This window comes from Sturnira hondurensis, unplaced genomic scaffold (assembly GCF_014824575.4).
Source record: "Sturnira hondurensis isolate 20B ecotype Veracruz unplaced genomic scaffold, ASM1482457v3 Scaffold0006437, whole genome shotgun sequence".
In the NCBI taxonomy this organism is placed as follows: Eukaryota; Metazoa; Chordata; class Mammalia; order Chiroptera; family Phyllostomidae; genus Sturnira; species Sturnira hondurensis.
In genome coordinates, this window is record NW_028079068.1 from 3,134,379 (window position 1) to 3,147,600 (window position 13,222).

A 13,222-nucleotide genomic window follows, 5' to 3' on the forward strand; every position below is an offset into this window, starting at 1 on the left:
AAACTAAAAAGTCTATTTTAAACTACGTGTTTGCGCCGCTTAAAGAATTGGATTGCAAACTGTTGGAAATCAGGGAGGGACCACCACACACCCCCTTTCATTTGCAGTGGATTCAGAGTCTAATTACTTTGGCGTCTGGAGAGGGTGGGCCCGACGAGTGCTGGCAAAGGGCCACACCACCCGTGGGCGTGAGGCCTTCTCTGCTGCCCAGCCGCCCAGAAGCGCTCCTTCCCGACTTGTAGCCTGAGGTGTTCAACTGTTGGGGTTTAGGGGTGTCTGGCCTGTTAGAAGTCTGTTTTTACGGGGCTGTGGCGCCTCCTGGGGAACTTCATTCTAGGGAAGCGGGTAGCAGGCCTCGCCATCTCACCCAGCAGTTAGAGGGGAGGAGGGATTCCGAGAATGGGGCAGGTTTGGTTTTCTCAGTGGTTCCCATTCAAAAGGCTGGACAGGAGCAGGGAGGGGGCCAGGGAGGAAGTGGGGGAAGGGTGTGGGTGAATAGGGACAATGGGTAAAAATGGAAAAGGGTCATTTGACTGTAAAAACACCTTCGACTTTGGAGCAGAAGTAAGTGGGTTCGGTACCATCTGAAAAGCTGCCGCCCAGCAGAGGGTGGAGACACTTTCCCCTCCGTGCACAGGGCACGGCTGAACGAGGGTGCCCCGTGGGAACTGGGGTGCCCGGCAGAAGTGGCCCCCGTCATTCACAGAGGTGGCAGCCCAGGAGACACAGTGGCCCCTGGCCATCGTTCAGCTGGCGACAAAGCCCTCACTGTCTGGTAGGGTGGGAGGTGTGCCCACCTGTATGTCTGCCCCAAGACTTCCAGAAAACATCTGCAAGAACCCAGTGGGGGCTGCTGGGCTGGCACCTGTGGGGGGCAGTGGTGTGCGTGCTCCTGCCAACCCCATCGCAGCTCTGAGAAGAGAGTTTGCCCGCCCGCCTGGGAAGTGGGCGTGTGGTCCTCGGCTTAGGGCTCAGGTTTGGACAGGCAGCCCTGCTGGGGTCAGAATGAAGTGCTCACGGGAGGGGCAGGGAGAAGAAAGAAAAAGTGAGAGGAGAAAAAAACTCCTGGCATTGTGTGATCATTTAGTGCAAACGTGTTCTTTGCTTTCCATCCTCCTGGGGGCGTTGTTAACAGTGAAATTGTAAGGAGGTTAAAGTGCACAGCGTGACGATTGGGTGTGTGTATACAGTGTGAAAGGCAAATCCCCACAGTGAGTTCATTAACACGCCTAACACCTCACGTGGTTGCCTTTTTACTTTTCATTTTCTCGGTGAGAACATTTAAGCTTCGTTTTTGTAGCACATTTTAATTATATAATACAGTGCTATCCACTGTAGGCATCACATTATACATGAGACCCTCAGACCTCATTCATCTTACGGCTCAAAGCGTGTGGCCTTTTCTCAGCCTGCCTGCCCCTGACAGCCCCTTCCACTTTGTACTGTTTCTCTGAGTTCGAGGGGTTTTTTTGTGATTCCATATATTCCTGATGCCATGTAATATTTGTCTTTCTCAGTCTGTCTGGCTTGTTTCATTCATCATAGTGCCCTCCAAGGTCATGCACGTTGTCGCAAATGACAGGATTTTAAAAAATATATTTTATTGATTATGCTATTACAGTTGTCTCATTTTCCCCTTTCGTTCCCCTCTACCTTGCACACCCTCTCTCTCCCACATTACCCTCCTTTAGTTCATGTCCATGTGTCACAAGTTCTTTAGATTCTATATTTCCCGTACTATTCTTGCCCTACCCCCTGTCTATTTTCTACCTACTGTCTATGCTACTTATTCTCTGTACCTTTTCCCCCCTCTCTCCTCCTCCCACTCCCCTGTTGCCAACCCTCCACGTGATCTCCATTTCTGTGGTTCTGTTCCTGTTCCAGTTGTTGCCTTAGTTTGTTTTTGTTTATGGTGTGGTTGTTAATAGTTTCTTGAAAGTGGGCTGTAGGGTAATCACGCTCTCAGTGTTTCCAAGCCTCGAGTGCTGTACAGAACACTTTCAAAGCCTGTGTCCTGGGAGCAGACATAAACATGAACTGGGTCTGCACTGCGTGTGATTCTATTTCTAGATAACCCTAAAGCAAAAAATTTACCACGAATAGGCTGCCATCTTCTTCTTTCAATGAGTGATGTTCATCAATGGGATGGATGATTTCGTTTTGCTTCAATTAAAAGCATGGCACAGGTGAAAACCCAGTGCGGCTGGGCACCACTCACAGATGTTGGGATTCAGAAGGCCTCCCCAGCGTGTGCTGGGGCGGGGGGGGCTCCTGTTCCGCCCCCACTCTCACCCACTTCCCTGCTGGAAGTGGTATCGTCCTGTGGCCAACCCAGCCTGGACTGACACCCAGGCACTCGCTGTGTTGGCACGAGCCTGGGGGAAGTTGCAGACCTGGGACCACCTGCTTGTGCCTCAAGCACTTGAAAGCCATTCAGGAGAGAGACTGGGCACATTATAAGCCCCGAATTCTGCAAATGCGTGGTGGTTCCCTGTTTGCCAGGGAAGTTGTCTGGCTTTCTAAAGGGACATCCCAGCATAAATTTCTGAGAATCTTTGCGACTCAAGGAAGAACATCTGCTTGCAAAGTCTTTCCCCTTTGCCGTGTGCATGGGCCTTGGGGAGAAGAGAGGTGGGAGGGAGGAGCTTCAACTTTTTACTTTGCTTCTGCACGGTTCACCTCCAAGGCGCTGATTCGGGAGGGTGTGTTGTGAGGTCCTCGTCTTTGGCTTGCCGTGGTCAGGATTTGCAAAGAACTTCGCCACCTGCTCTTTCCCAAACCCTTCCCTTTTAAGAATATGCAGAGTCCAATTTTAGAGACAGGACAACTCTTTTTGCTCCTGCTCTCTGTCTCTTCCAACAGAGAGATCAGTCAGTATCCGAGGGTATTTTCTGAGATCCTGGCTCTGAGCGTATGTCCAGTAGAGCAGGCGTCTTTGCTCTTTCATGCCGCGGCCTCAATTTTGGCTGTGGAGGTACCTCGAGCTTTCAAGGACCACGAGAGCTTAGGGTGCCGTAGCTGTTTGCCTCTCTGCTGTTCTTGGCTTTGCTCTTTCCCTCTTTCTTCAAGTTGGCCATCTGAGAGATTAGCTCAGGGAGATTAGCTCAGCATTGTCATTTCCAATCACGGCCATCACCTCTGGCCACTCCTTCCATTGCTCTCTCCTTTCTTATGTCTTCTTCAATATTTCTCTTCTTTGAGCACTGGGCAAATGAGTTCACCTGTACCACCATCAACAGCCAGTCAGAAAGGTATTTCCCCCTTTTCAGTGGCTGACAGACAAATCCCAATATATCAGGGAAAATTTGGGGCGTTCACCTCTTCCCCGAACAGGACAAGAACTGGACAAGCGGTGAACGTGCCTGACTCTGAGCCCCAGAAGTGGCTGATTCTGAGCACTGGAAGGCACTGGTGTCCTCACGTTCTCCCACAGAGGACTGTCCCTTGGCACTCTCTTCAAACTCAGCCACAAAATCATGGCAGCTGCCCTGGAGCTTGGGGCCAGGTCCCCCCAAAAGCACTATGGCATCTCAGACTTCATGGTTTCTGTTCTTTCCGTTTGCAGGACTCTCCTTCAGCAACTCCAGAAACTTCAGACTTTGGTGATGGGCAAGGTTTCTCGCACCTGCAAGTTGGCCGGCACACAGACTGGCACCTGCCTCATGGTGAGTTTCCCGAAGCGACAGTACTGTGACTGCCCAGCCCTGTCTCCGGTGTCCAGCCTCTCCCCATCTCGCCGAGTCCGAGTGCCATGGGGTGGAGGAAGTATGCTGCTCTCTCTGAGGGACCGACCTGTGGTGGAGTCTCCTAGCCCACGGAGGGAGCCTTTCTCCCTGGCCTCCGGGTGTCGTGGGTCCAAAGGTTTGCTCTGTGGACCTGGGAATGGACACCTCCTGTGTCTTCGCTCCTCCTGCAGGTTGTCGTGTTGTGCTTTGCTGTGGCGTTCGGCAGCTTCTGTCAAGGCTACGGGCCCCATTCTTCTGCCAACAAGATGGCCCTGCCCAGCCAGCATTCCGCGCCAGAGCCGTACACAGCCTCCGTGGGTAAGGCCGCGCTCAGCCGCTTGGGAAGGGCCTTCCTTTCATTTCTCTGGAGCTTTCTGAAAGCTCGGCTTTCTGAAGGGAGTCTTAGGTGACAGTCTGATTTTTAAAAAGTGGTCCAAGTGTAGCTTCCCCATGGGAGGGAGGGAAGAGGCGGCAGGGGCATCGTGCCCACCTGCCGGGAATTCGCTTGCGCTCAGCAGGGCACACTTTGCAGACTAGTGCTCATGGCTCTGTCGCCTGGAGAATTCTGAGGCCTCCTTCCTGAGTTCCGGGGAGGGGGAGGGGTGTGGCTTTTAGCGGGAAGGGAAGCGTTAAGCTCTCATGGCCCTTTAAGGGAATTCCTGTGTTTCTACGTCCGGGCCGTAGAAACGTGCCCACCGTCAAAAGAGTTTGTGAGTGAAAATAAAGAACCAGCCTGTCGTACAAAACGTCACGCCCAAGATGTGAGACTTTGGAGACCGAGCTGTTCGATGAGAAATCTGTGGTGTCCTCACCTAGATCGGTGATCTCTTTTGAGTACGTAGGAAATACACAGGCGATAGCTGGGGTGGTAACCCACCCTCACGCACGCAGACACAAGAGGGCCAAGTGTGGGATTAGGGGGCATCAGAGGGGGCGAGGCACTGTTTTGCAGTTGTGAGCATGTGTGTCTTCGCCAGGCAGGTGGGCCCAGGCAGGTGTCCCCTGCCAGGCGTATGGGGACATTGCAGTCAAAGTGGTCTCTCGGGAAATCGTTGCTTCCCTAAGCTCCCAGGTCTCTGAGTTTAGGTGGGAACCCATGAGAGTAGCTGTTGCTGCACAGCGTCACGTAGCTACGCGACGACCCTGGGGGACGAAGGAGACGGTCCCCGCCATTCGGTTTCTTTGTGGCTTTGCGTCTTTACTTTAGCTTCTAAGTGAAAGGGCGGTTTCCTGCCCTGGTGCCCTCCCTCCACGCAGGACCTGCGCAGCGGGAGTGCTCGCATCAGCTGGGTCTGACGGCCCCGAGCGCTTTGCTCCCACCGCCCATGCAGTGTTTCCCAAGGTGGTCGGGTGGGCAAGGAGGGGAGTTTTACTTTGAGAGCGGTGGGCACAGCCGTTTGCATCTTGTGTTTCTGCTTTTCTGTTGTTCTTCCAGCACAGTGTGGTTGGTACAGTATTTCAAGTGCACAAAACTCGGACACCTTTATGGAAGGCAGACTCCAGGTGGCCCCTCGGTCTGGGGCCATAAGACCCAGGAACTGCCATCTGCCCCAGCCCTGGGCATAGAGGGACAGGACGTGTCCTCATGGTCTCTCCCTAACGCCTGTCACTGTGCTCTGTCCTCAGTGAAATCCAGGAACCTGCTGATTTATGAGGAACACTCTGCCCTGGAGGAGCCGTCCAGCCCGGCCTCGGCCGCGGAGCTCGGGCGCTGGGACAGAAGCCCCGCCCTGCTCAGGGCGTCAGGGCTGGAGTCCAGGCCGGACGTGGATCTTCCCCGCTTCCTCATCTCCAACGAGACCGGTCTGGAGAAGTCCGTGCTGTTGGAGCTTCAGCAGCACCTGTGAGTCCGCTGGACTCGGGTCCAGTCCTCTCACACCCTGACGTGGGGCTAGGAGTCAGCAACCTGGGCTGCGGAGGCCCAGACATTCCCACAGGCCTTCCCGGGCCTTTGGCTCTTTCGGGGCCTGTTTCCAGGGCCCGGGACTCCAGAGGGTCCACTGTTTGCCAACAGCTGCCTTTAGCAGGGATGGGGAAAGACTGCCCACCCTCCAGGTCTGCTGTGTCCCTGGGAGCTGTGTCCACAAAGTGGGACAGTGGCTTGCCTCCCTTCCTCACTCTTCATTGTCCCCTCAAAGCCGCACGAGTAGCACAGCCCAGTCACAGAAGAACACTTGCTGTGCAGAGGCAGCCTCCGGGCACCTTCTCCAGCTTCCTTCCAACTTCACGTGCCTGTATGTTGTGCTGTATATCAGCATATAGTTTTGTGCTTCGTGTAAATAAACATGCATGAGTTACAGTGACACATCTATGTCGAGGGGCACCGTTGACGAAGCATGGTGCCTGTCTGTGTTTCCATACTGAGAAGGACATGTTTGGCTCCAGTTCTCCGTGAGTTGTTCCCCTTAGGTAGTTATGGAGAGGAGTCCTTCTGTAAGCAGGCAGGCCTGTGTGAGTGCCAGGCGTCGTGCCTGTGTCGGGGGAGGTCCGAGGGAGCCGCCAACAGTGCGGGAAGGAGGGCCTGCAGGCGCGCTCCCGGCTAGGTGTGGCCTGGCTGGTGATGGTGCTGACCACACTCTGCCCCTCTGCCTCCCAGAAAGGACGCTGGTCCAGGGGAAGGGGGGAGATTCTGTTTCTAATTCTCTAGCTTTCTTCCCCTAACGTGGTGGGTTCTTGGTCACGTACACGTCTGCAGGTTTCCATTGTATGCATGCTCCACATACTAGCACTGACCATGCCAAGCACTGCGTAGCTACGATGTGCACGTCTCGTTCAACTCTTGAAGAGATTAGGCATCATTATTATTATCCCCATTATAGAGAAATGCTAGACCAGTGGAGACTCAGCTCCTTGTTAATGGTTACAGGGCACAAGTGGCCTCCCCTCGTAGCTCAGCTCCTCTTTGAAATCCCACCCGTCTGGGGTGATGTCTCCCGGAGACTGAAGCCCATGTGTTCGTCTTCCCAGCAGCTACAGAATTCCTCGGCTGTTGCACAATCAATAACACTTATTTCCTGTTAATATTTATTGTTATTTCAAGTTAGGGGTTTTTTTGTGTCTTTATTTAGATTATTTGCTACGCCGGACCAGGGATCTGCCTTTATCCGTATAGTGTCCCCTTCCCAGAGTCTAGCGTAGGACCGACCGTCTGCAGTAAATGCGGTGCTTTAAGGCAACATGTGACAAATCAGTGTCACGCTGCCACGGTTGCTCCCCTGGGTTGGGATGTCTTGTCTCCGGTGGGGATAAAGGTAGGGACGTGAACCGTGGATAGGCTGTGAGTGGGAGGCTGGGCACGGAGAGTTGCCCCAGGCTGGGAAGGAACGAGAATCGCGCTTGGGCTGGCCCACAGAGTTGCCATGGGCGGGGGAGGGATTTGTCTCCCTGCCAAGTGTGGTTAAGACTTTTTTTCCCTTCCAATGCCTTCTTCACAGGGTCAGCGCCAAACTGGAGGGGAACGAAACGCTCCAAGTCGTAGAACTCGACAGAAGAGTGAACGCCACCTTCTGAGAGGTGGTCTGCCCCTCCCCCTTCGTCTCCGCTCCGCTCCTATGGCCCCGGCCACCTTCAGCCTAAGCTTTCCCTCTTCCCCACCCGATGTGGATGAAGGCCTGGGTGAGCGGTTGTGGCTTTGGATGGGAGGACGGCCTGGGAGTCCCACCCGCGGCGAGAGTGCCTCCCCTCCAGCCCCGGGGTGCTTTCTGCAGACGGAGCCCGGCAGCTCTCCTTCCGCTCCGCTTATTGCCACAGGAAATCACTTTAGGGCCCGGGTGGGACAAGGGGGCTTGTTTCTACCGATGGTGCCGGAGAGACGCTGCCTGATTTTCACCTGCGGGTGTGGCCCCCTCTCTGAAGAAGAGACAACGCGTCCATGGGAGACCCCAGACTCGATCCGGAAAGACACCGGGATGCCTGCTGGGAGGTGGCAAAGCACTGACCGACGTCCCAGCTCCCTCAGCCTGGGTGTCTGGTGTGTCCGCTGCCACCCCTCCCCGTCAGCCCCGGAAGTGCCGGGCTGGCCCGTGACCGCCCCCTGCCACTCCGCTCTGTCCCAGCCCCCCCAGCCCGTGCCTGCTGTCCTCCAGCTGTGGAGCAAGGGCGCCCCCTTCACCTTCTCAGGCCGCAAGTGCAATGCCTGACGGAATCAGGCTCTTCTACCCCAGGCAAACCTGCCCCGTCTGTCGCTTGTAGGACTTCTCCGTAACCTGTGTTCCCACACGTCCATAGATCCGCCTCCCTGGCTTCTCCTCCCCATTTGTAAATAGTATTTATTAGCTTGCTGAGGCTCCCGCTAGCAGCCACATTGAAGAGACTGGACGCCCCGCTCCGAGCAAGCCGAGTCTTCTGTTGGACCTTGGCGCTGGGAGGGCCCCCCAGGCCCCGGGATCCCCAGTCCTCTAGAAGGCGCTTCGTTTCCTTTTCTTCTTCTTTCTACTGGAGGCTTCTCGCTGTAGTTGGAAAGCCCCTGCATGCAGGGGCCCTCCTGTAGGATGGATTCGGAGGAAAAGATGGTTTAGGCCTGTGACCCTGTGGCCAGACGCTTCATCTGTCCTGTGCCTGCCACAGAGGAGGCAGGCCCTGTCCCTGACAACAGGCGTCCCGGGCAACCTTGCTAGCGTGTCTCTCCACACCTGCTCCTGGCCCCGCCTCCCCACCACCCCCTAACCCCCCTGTACCCTCCTCTTCTGCCTCAGCAGGAGGTGGGCCTGAGGTCAGTTCCTGGGGTTGGAGTAGGCGATGTTTGTGTGTCCACAGTCTTACCTTTCCTAGTCAGGTTTGGCTACTTTGCAGCTCACCCAAAGAGACATAACCTAAACCCCCTCCCTACTTTTATTATATTATTTTTTAATGATTCAAGTCACTTTTGTAGTTAAAAATATCTTTCCTTTCATACAGATAAGAAATGGAAATTGCCTTTGTATTGTACAATGTAGAAAGTTTTGCTTAAATGTTTTCCTAGCTTGTAAAAGATTTTGTGTAGGACCATTTTGTACTTTATTTTTAGTAGAAGAAAAAAAGGCCTTTTAGCTTTAATTCCTCTCTCTCTCTCTCTCTCAATCTCTCTCAATCTCTCTCTTTCCCCCAGCCCACATTGTTATTGGAACCTGTACCGAAGAGGGATTAAGCCCATAGCTGTGCCTTCCATCCTCTCTCAGATACAGGATTTGGGGTCATTGACATTTGCTGTCGTAGCTCATACGCAGATCTGTTTGTGTGTCGGCCCAGGCACATCTGGGGCTCCCTGTCTGTGATTCCCATGTCTCCCCACTGTAACGGAGAGTGTTTCAGACTGGGGGAGAGCCAAGTGCATCTTCTCAGCAGGGCGTGAGAGCAGAGTCAGGGCTGCAGTGGTCCTGGCATTCCTGGGGGTGGTCTGCACGGTTCTCACTGTCCCTGACGTTGGCCCTGACATTGGCAGGGGAGGGCTGAGACCATCTGGGCTGTGTGGGAACAGGCGTTGCTAGTCTGCCTCCTGCTCCAGCTTCTCTTCCCTCCCTTCTCCCCTGCTCTCCTGCTCTGGATCCTCCCGGGCCTGGCTGGTGTCTGGGAACCGTGTGCCACTGCCGACCCCTCCCTCTCTGTAAATGTCATGTAATTATCAGGCGTAGGCAGCCTGCGAGGGCCCGAGAAGGAAACGAGAGAGAATGAACTCATGCAGTATTTGGACAATGCGAAAGGGAAGGTTTCCCAGTTAGGGGCAGGAGTGGGAGAATGGGTCAGCACCCGCCCCCCCCCCCTCCCTGCAGCACTAGAACCAGGCCAGGGCTTCCATGCTCGTGAATTGGCCGGCGTGGAAAACCCGCTCTTCTGAATGAGGGGGCCCAGGGCAGGGGCAGCACACGGGCAGGCACTGTCCTTAGTGCCGTGACGATTGCATTTCTCTCCTACCTTCCCGTTTTGGACGTCATTTTCTCAATGCCTAGCTCACGTATCGTAAGGATGGACACTTGAAATCTGTATGATCCTACTAACCAATGTCACCCCAGTCAATTCAATAAAAAATCAGTAAATGGCTACCCACTCTCTCCAGACCTCCCAGCCGCCGGGCCTGCCCCCTGGGAAACCGTTTTTCGGAACAGAATCTGCATCTATAGACATGAGGCATCAGACTGAGCGCTCACGTGGCCAGTGTAAGGGGGGGTTCCAAGAGCCAGGATTGCCGCCACGTTGAGAAAAACTTGTGCCCTCCACTCCCTGCTTTGGTGAGTAAGGAAAATAAACAGTTCCTTCTTCAGGAGTGTGCCACGGGGTCGAGAGACAAAGGAGAGCTGGGTTAACAGTAGGTGCGTCTCAAAGAATTCACGCACGTGTGCATGTTTTTGTCCCAGGGTTAAGCCCAGAATATCAGTGGATTTGATCCCCGCCCAGAATATCAGTGGATTTGATCCCCGCCCAGAGCGGCCCCACAGACTAGTCAGCAGCCCCCTGTGAGCCCTGATGATTTCAAACAGTAGCTCACCTCGGCTTCTGCATTTCAGTTTTGGGAAACACGAGACCATCAGCTCAGCCGTAAACCATAGAAAATACGCATGTTGATGACACATATGCTGATTATATATTACATCATGCAAACAGGTTTTCCTCTTCCCTGTCTTTGATTGGCTCCTTGGAAGGAGAGTCTTGCAGAAATTCAGAGAACAGGTGCTTTTTCACTGGCTGAGACCTGAGTAACCCAGAACCCCCGCAGCGTGGTTCTTTTCACAGCTCTCGACTTTGCACTTCGAAATGGATACTGAAACCCAAAGGCCTCGGTGCCCGTTTTGGGAGAGGATCCTGTGAAGTGTTAGGACTCTGGAGCCTGGCTTGCATCAAGAGAGTGCTACATAAAAATCCAGCAGCCGGCTGAGGGTGCCCTTTGGGGCGGGAGCTGGGGTGAAGTTTGACACCCGTGTAGGCAAAATGAGATGACCTTTTCGTTTATATCGGCGATTTTTATTTGGAGACCTAATTGGTGGATTGTGAAAGCAGCTTTTAGCTCAACTTACTTACAAGCCAAGTATAAATACCACGGTTTTTAATTCCCAAATCTCTGGGTTTAGCCTGAATGCCAAAAGGGGGCCGTGGGTCTCACGTGCCCACAGAACAGCAGTGTCGAACTGACTCGTTTTCATTCAGGCAGTGAGTCCGTGTCCAGAGTTTCTGTCACCGGTGTTTTATGTAAAAATTTCAGAACTGCGTGGCTCCTTCCCCCCACATCCCCAGACCAAGCAAAACCACAGAAACAGAATCCGAGGCCTCTCGGGCCAGCTCCTCCGAACACACCTGTCCCCTGTCCCAGGAGAGGTGGACCTCCGCAGGAGCACACATGGAGGCTTCCCACAGGGGAGTGGACTGTCCATGCTGGCCTCGCTCACGTGGGAGGCTGGAGGTGGAGGAGGAGGCTTCCAGCCTCCCCTTGTCTGCCACGCGGCGCTTGCGCGGCTCTGTCGAATCCTGTCTTTGAGAACCTTTATCAAAGACACCAGCAGGCCTACCTGCGGTGCTGGCCTGTGAAACGTTTCGCAGGTAGTGGCACGGGGAGAGTCATATCATTTGAATGCTTTTCCGTTGAGACATTGAGGGAAACTGTGGCAGGGCCGTTAGCGGAGAGAGCAAGGGCTGGGAAGGAGCCAGAGAGAGATTTCAGGCCATTCATTTGTTCATTCATTCATTCCCTTCCTCCAGAGGCGCAGTGCTGAGTGAGGCCCCGGAGAAGAAGAGGCGTAAGGAAGGATCATTCGTCAATAGCTCCTCAAACACACAAGTGCTAGGATTTTCTCCCTCTCTCTGTGTGTCTGTCTGTCTGTCTCAGACACTCGTTCGTGCCTTACAGGTGCCTTACATATGAGTCCAGTCATCAGGATGACTGAGGACTGCTGCTCCTGGGAGATTTTATATATAGCCTGGTAGTATTAGGCTGAAATGGCTGAGGGAGGAATGGTTTCTCTAAAGGCTCAAAGATGGCTTCCTAAGAGTGAGCATTGACCAGATGGGTACACCGGGAGAGAAGAATCAGGGCTTTGTCCACTAGGAAAATCCCATTTTGGAGAGGTGTAATCACAGCAAAAAAAAAAAAAGGCCAGCCAGGATTAAGGGTATTATAAGTCCATATAGCAGAGCGTTTTCTCGGTGCAGAGGAATGGGGCCCATTTGGGGATTAACGTCCCATACCTCGGTGGCCAAAGGGTCAGCCCTCAGCCCAGGAAAAAATCCGCGTGTTGATTCTTGCGGTCGTTTGGGGCCACCTACATTTCAGGAATGCTTTCTCTTCTCTCGGTTTCGAGAAGGAAGGGGAACAATATTTCGTGAGCACTAATTAAGTGCTGGGTGCTCTGCTAAATACATTTTGAGTCTTTTCATTTTGTAGGCAGACTAAACAAAGACAACTAGTTACTCTGAGCTGAATACACAGCTAAGTGGTGTTGGAAGTTCAACAGTCCGTGGATTAGGTTGAGCGGATGCCTCGGTTTACTCACACTGTAAATGTGTAAGTTCTGCAGGCAGCAAACACAGTGCCCGCTCCCCGCGCTGGCCCCGCCGTGCACAGGCTGTGCTTTGCCACATGCTGGCGAGGTCCTGCAGATACGATGCTCATCTCTTGTCTCTTTCATCCAATCTTCTGTGAGTTTGGCTCGCGGGCTTTGCATCCTGGAAAGGGAAACAAACGGGGGTCCTAGCTTATCCTTTGCTCACCAGGTGGGTGAAAACAGGAGCTCTTTTGCACCATGGACCCAAGGCCTGTGCCGCTTAGAGAATGTCTCTCTCAGAAAAGACGCTTTATGAGTCTATGGAAACACCAGCAGCCTTGGACACACTCTGAGTGGCCCGTTCTAAACAACGCTGAGCGGACCCGGGATTATAATCCACCGTGAGCGTTGATGTTTATGCTGACAGCTGGCCTTGCCTTTGCTTTGTAACAGGTTGTGCAGACCAGCAGTGTGTGCGTCTAAGACATTGCGAGTCTATTACATGTTGTATCACGCTGTTTATATTAATGGCTTTTTATTCTTTATCTTATCTTAGTAAATACCAAAAAAATAATAAAATAAATGCTTTGGAACTTGTACTTAGTCTGGGAAAAAAATGAATCAAAACTGTTATGCTTTTGTATTCCATTTCATGCAAATAAAAATATTTTTTTTCTTAAAGAGTGAAATGGTGTCCTGTCTCTGAAACCCTGGTGCTCTGGTTGTAAGAACATTTGTTGTTCTCACGGGCACGGCTTGGTGTACGAACGCCTAACCGCCCTCCTCCGATGATCTTGTTGAAGTAAAAGGAGCCTCCAGCCAGGACTTGGATGTCATCGAGTGCTGAATCCACGGCTCAGGTGGAGAAGCACTGAGACATGGGATGGGTTTTTCAGCCAGTGCCAGGAAGAAAAGCAGTATTCGCTAGAGATTCTCGGCCTGAGCGCTGTTTTCGTTGTTTCCCCTTAACGGTTCCCGAACTTGATTTCAGAACTCTGTGCCCTGGAATGTGCTTCCCCGGGTCAGGTGCTTGGGAATGAGATCTTGGAC

The 13,222-nt window shown here is 53.2% G+C and overlaps 1 protein-coding gene across 1 annotated transcript in view; it reads left to right on the top strand.

Moving 5' to 3' along the window:
- CREB3L2 (cAMP responsive element binding protein 3 like 2) overlaps positions 1 to 11,782 on the top strand; it is a 110,120-nt gene extending 98,338 nt beyond the window's left edge. The window contains exons 9-12 of the mRNA XM_037049122.1: positions 3,566 to 3,665; positions 3,917 to 4,043; positions 5,352 to 5,568; positions 7,160 to 11,782. Of these exons, the coding sequence (XP_036905017.1) occupies positions 3,566 to 3,665; positions 3,917 to 4,043; positions 5,352 to 5,568; positions 7,160 to 7,235 (520 nt within the window). The 3' untranslated portion in view covers positions 7,236 to 11,782. The remainder of the gene's footprint in view (positions 1 to 3,565; positions 3,666 to 3,916; positions 4,044 to 5,351; positions 5,569 to 7,159) is intronic.
- The last annotated feature ends 1,440 nt before the right edge of the window (positions 11,783 to 13,222 follow it).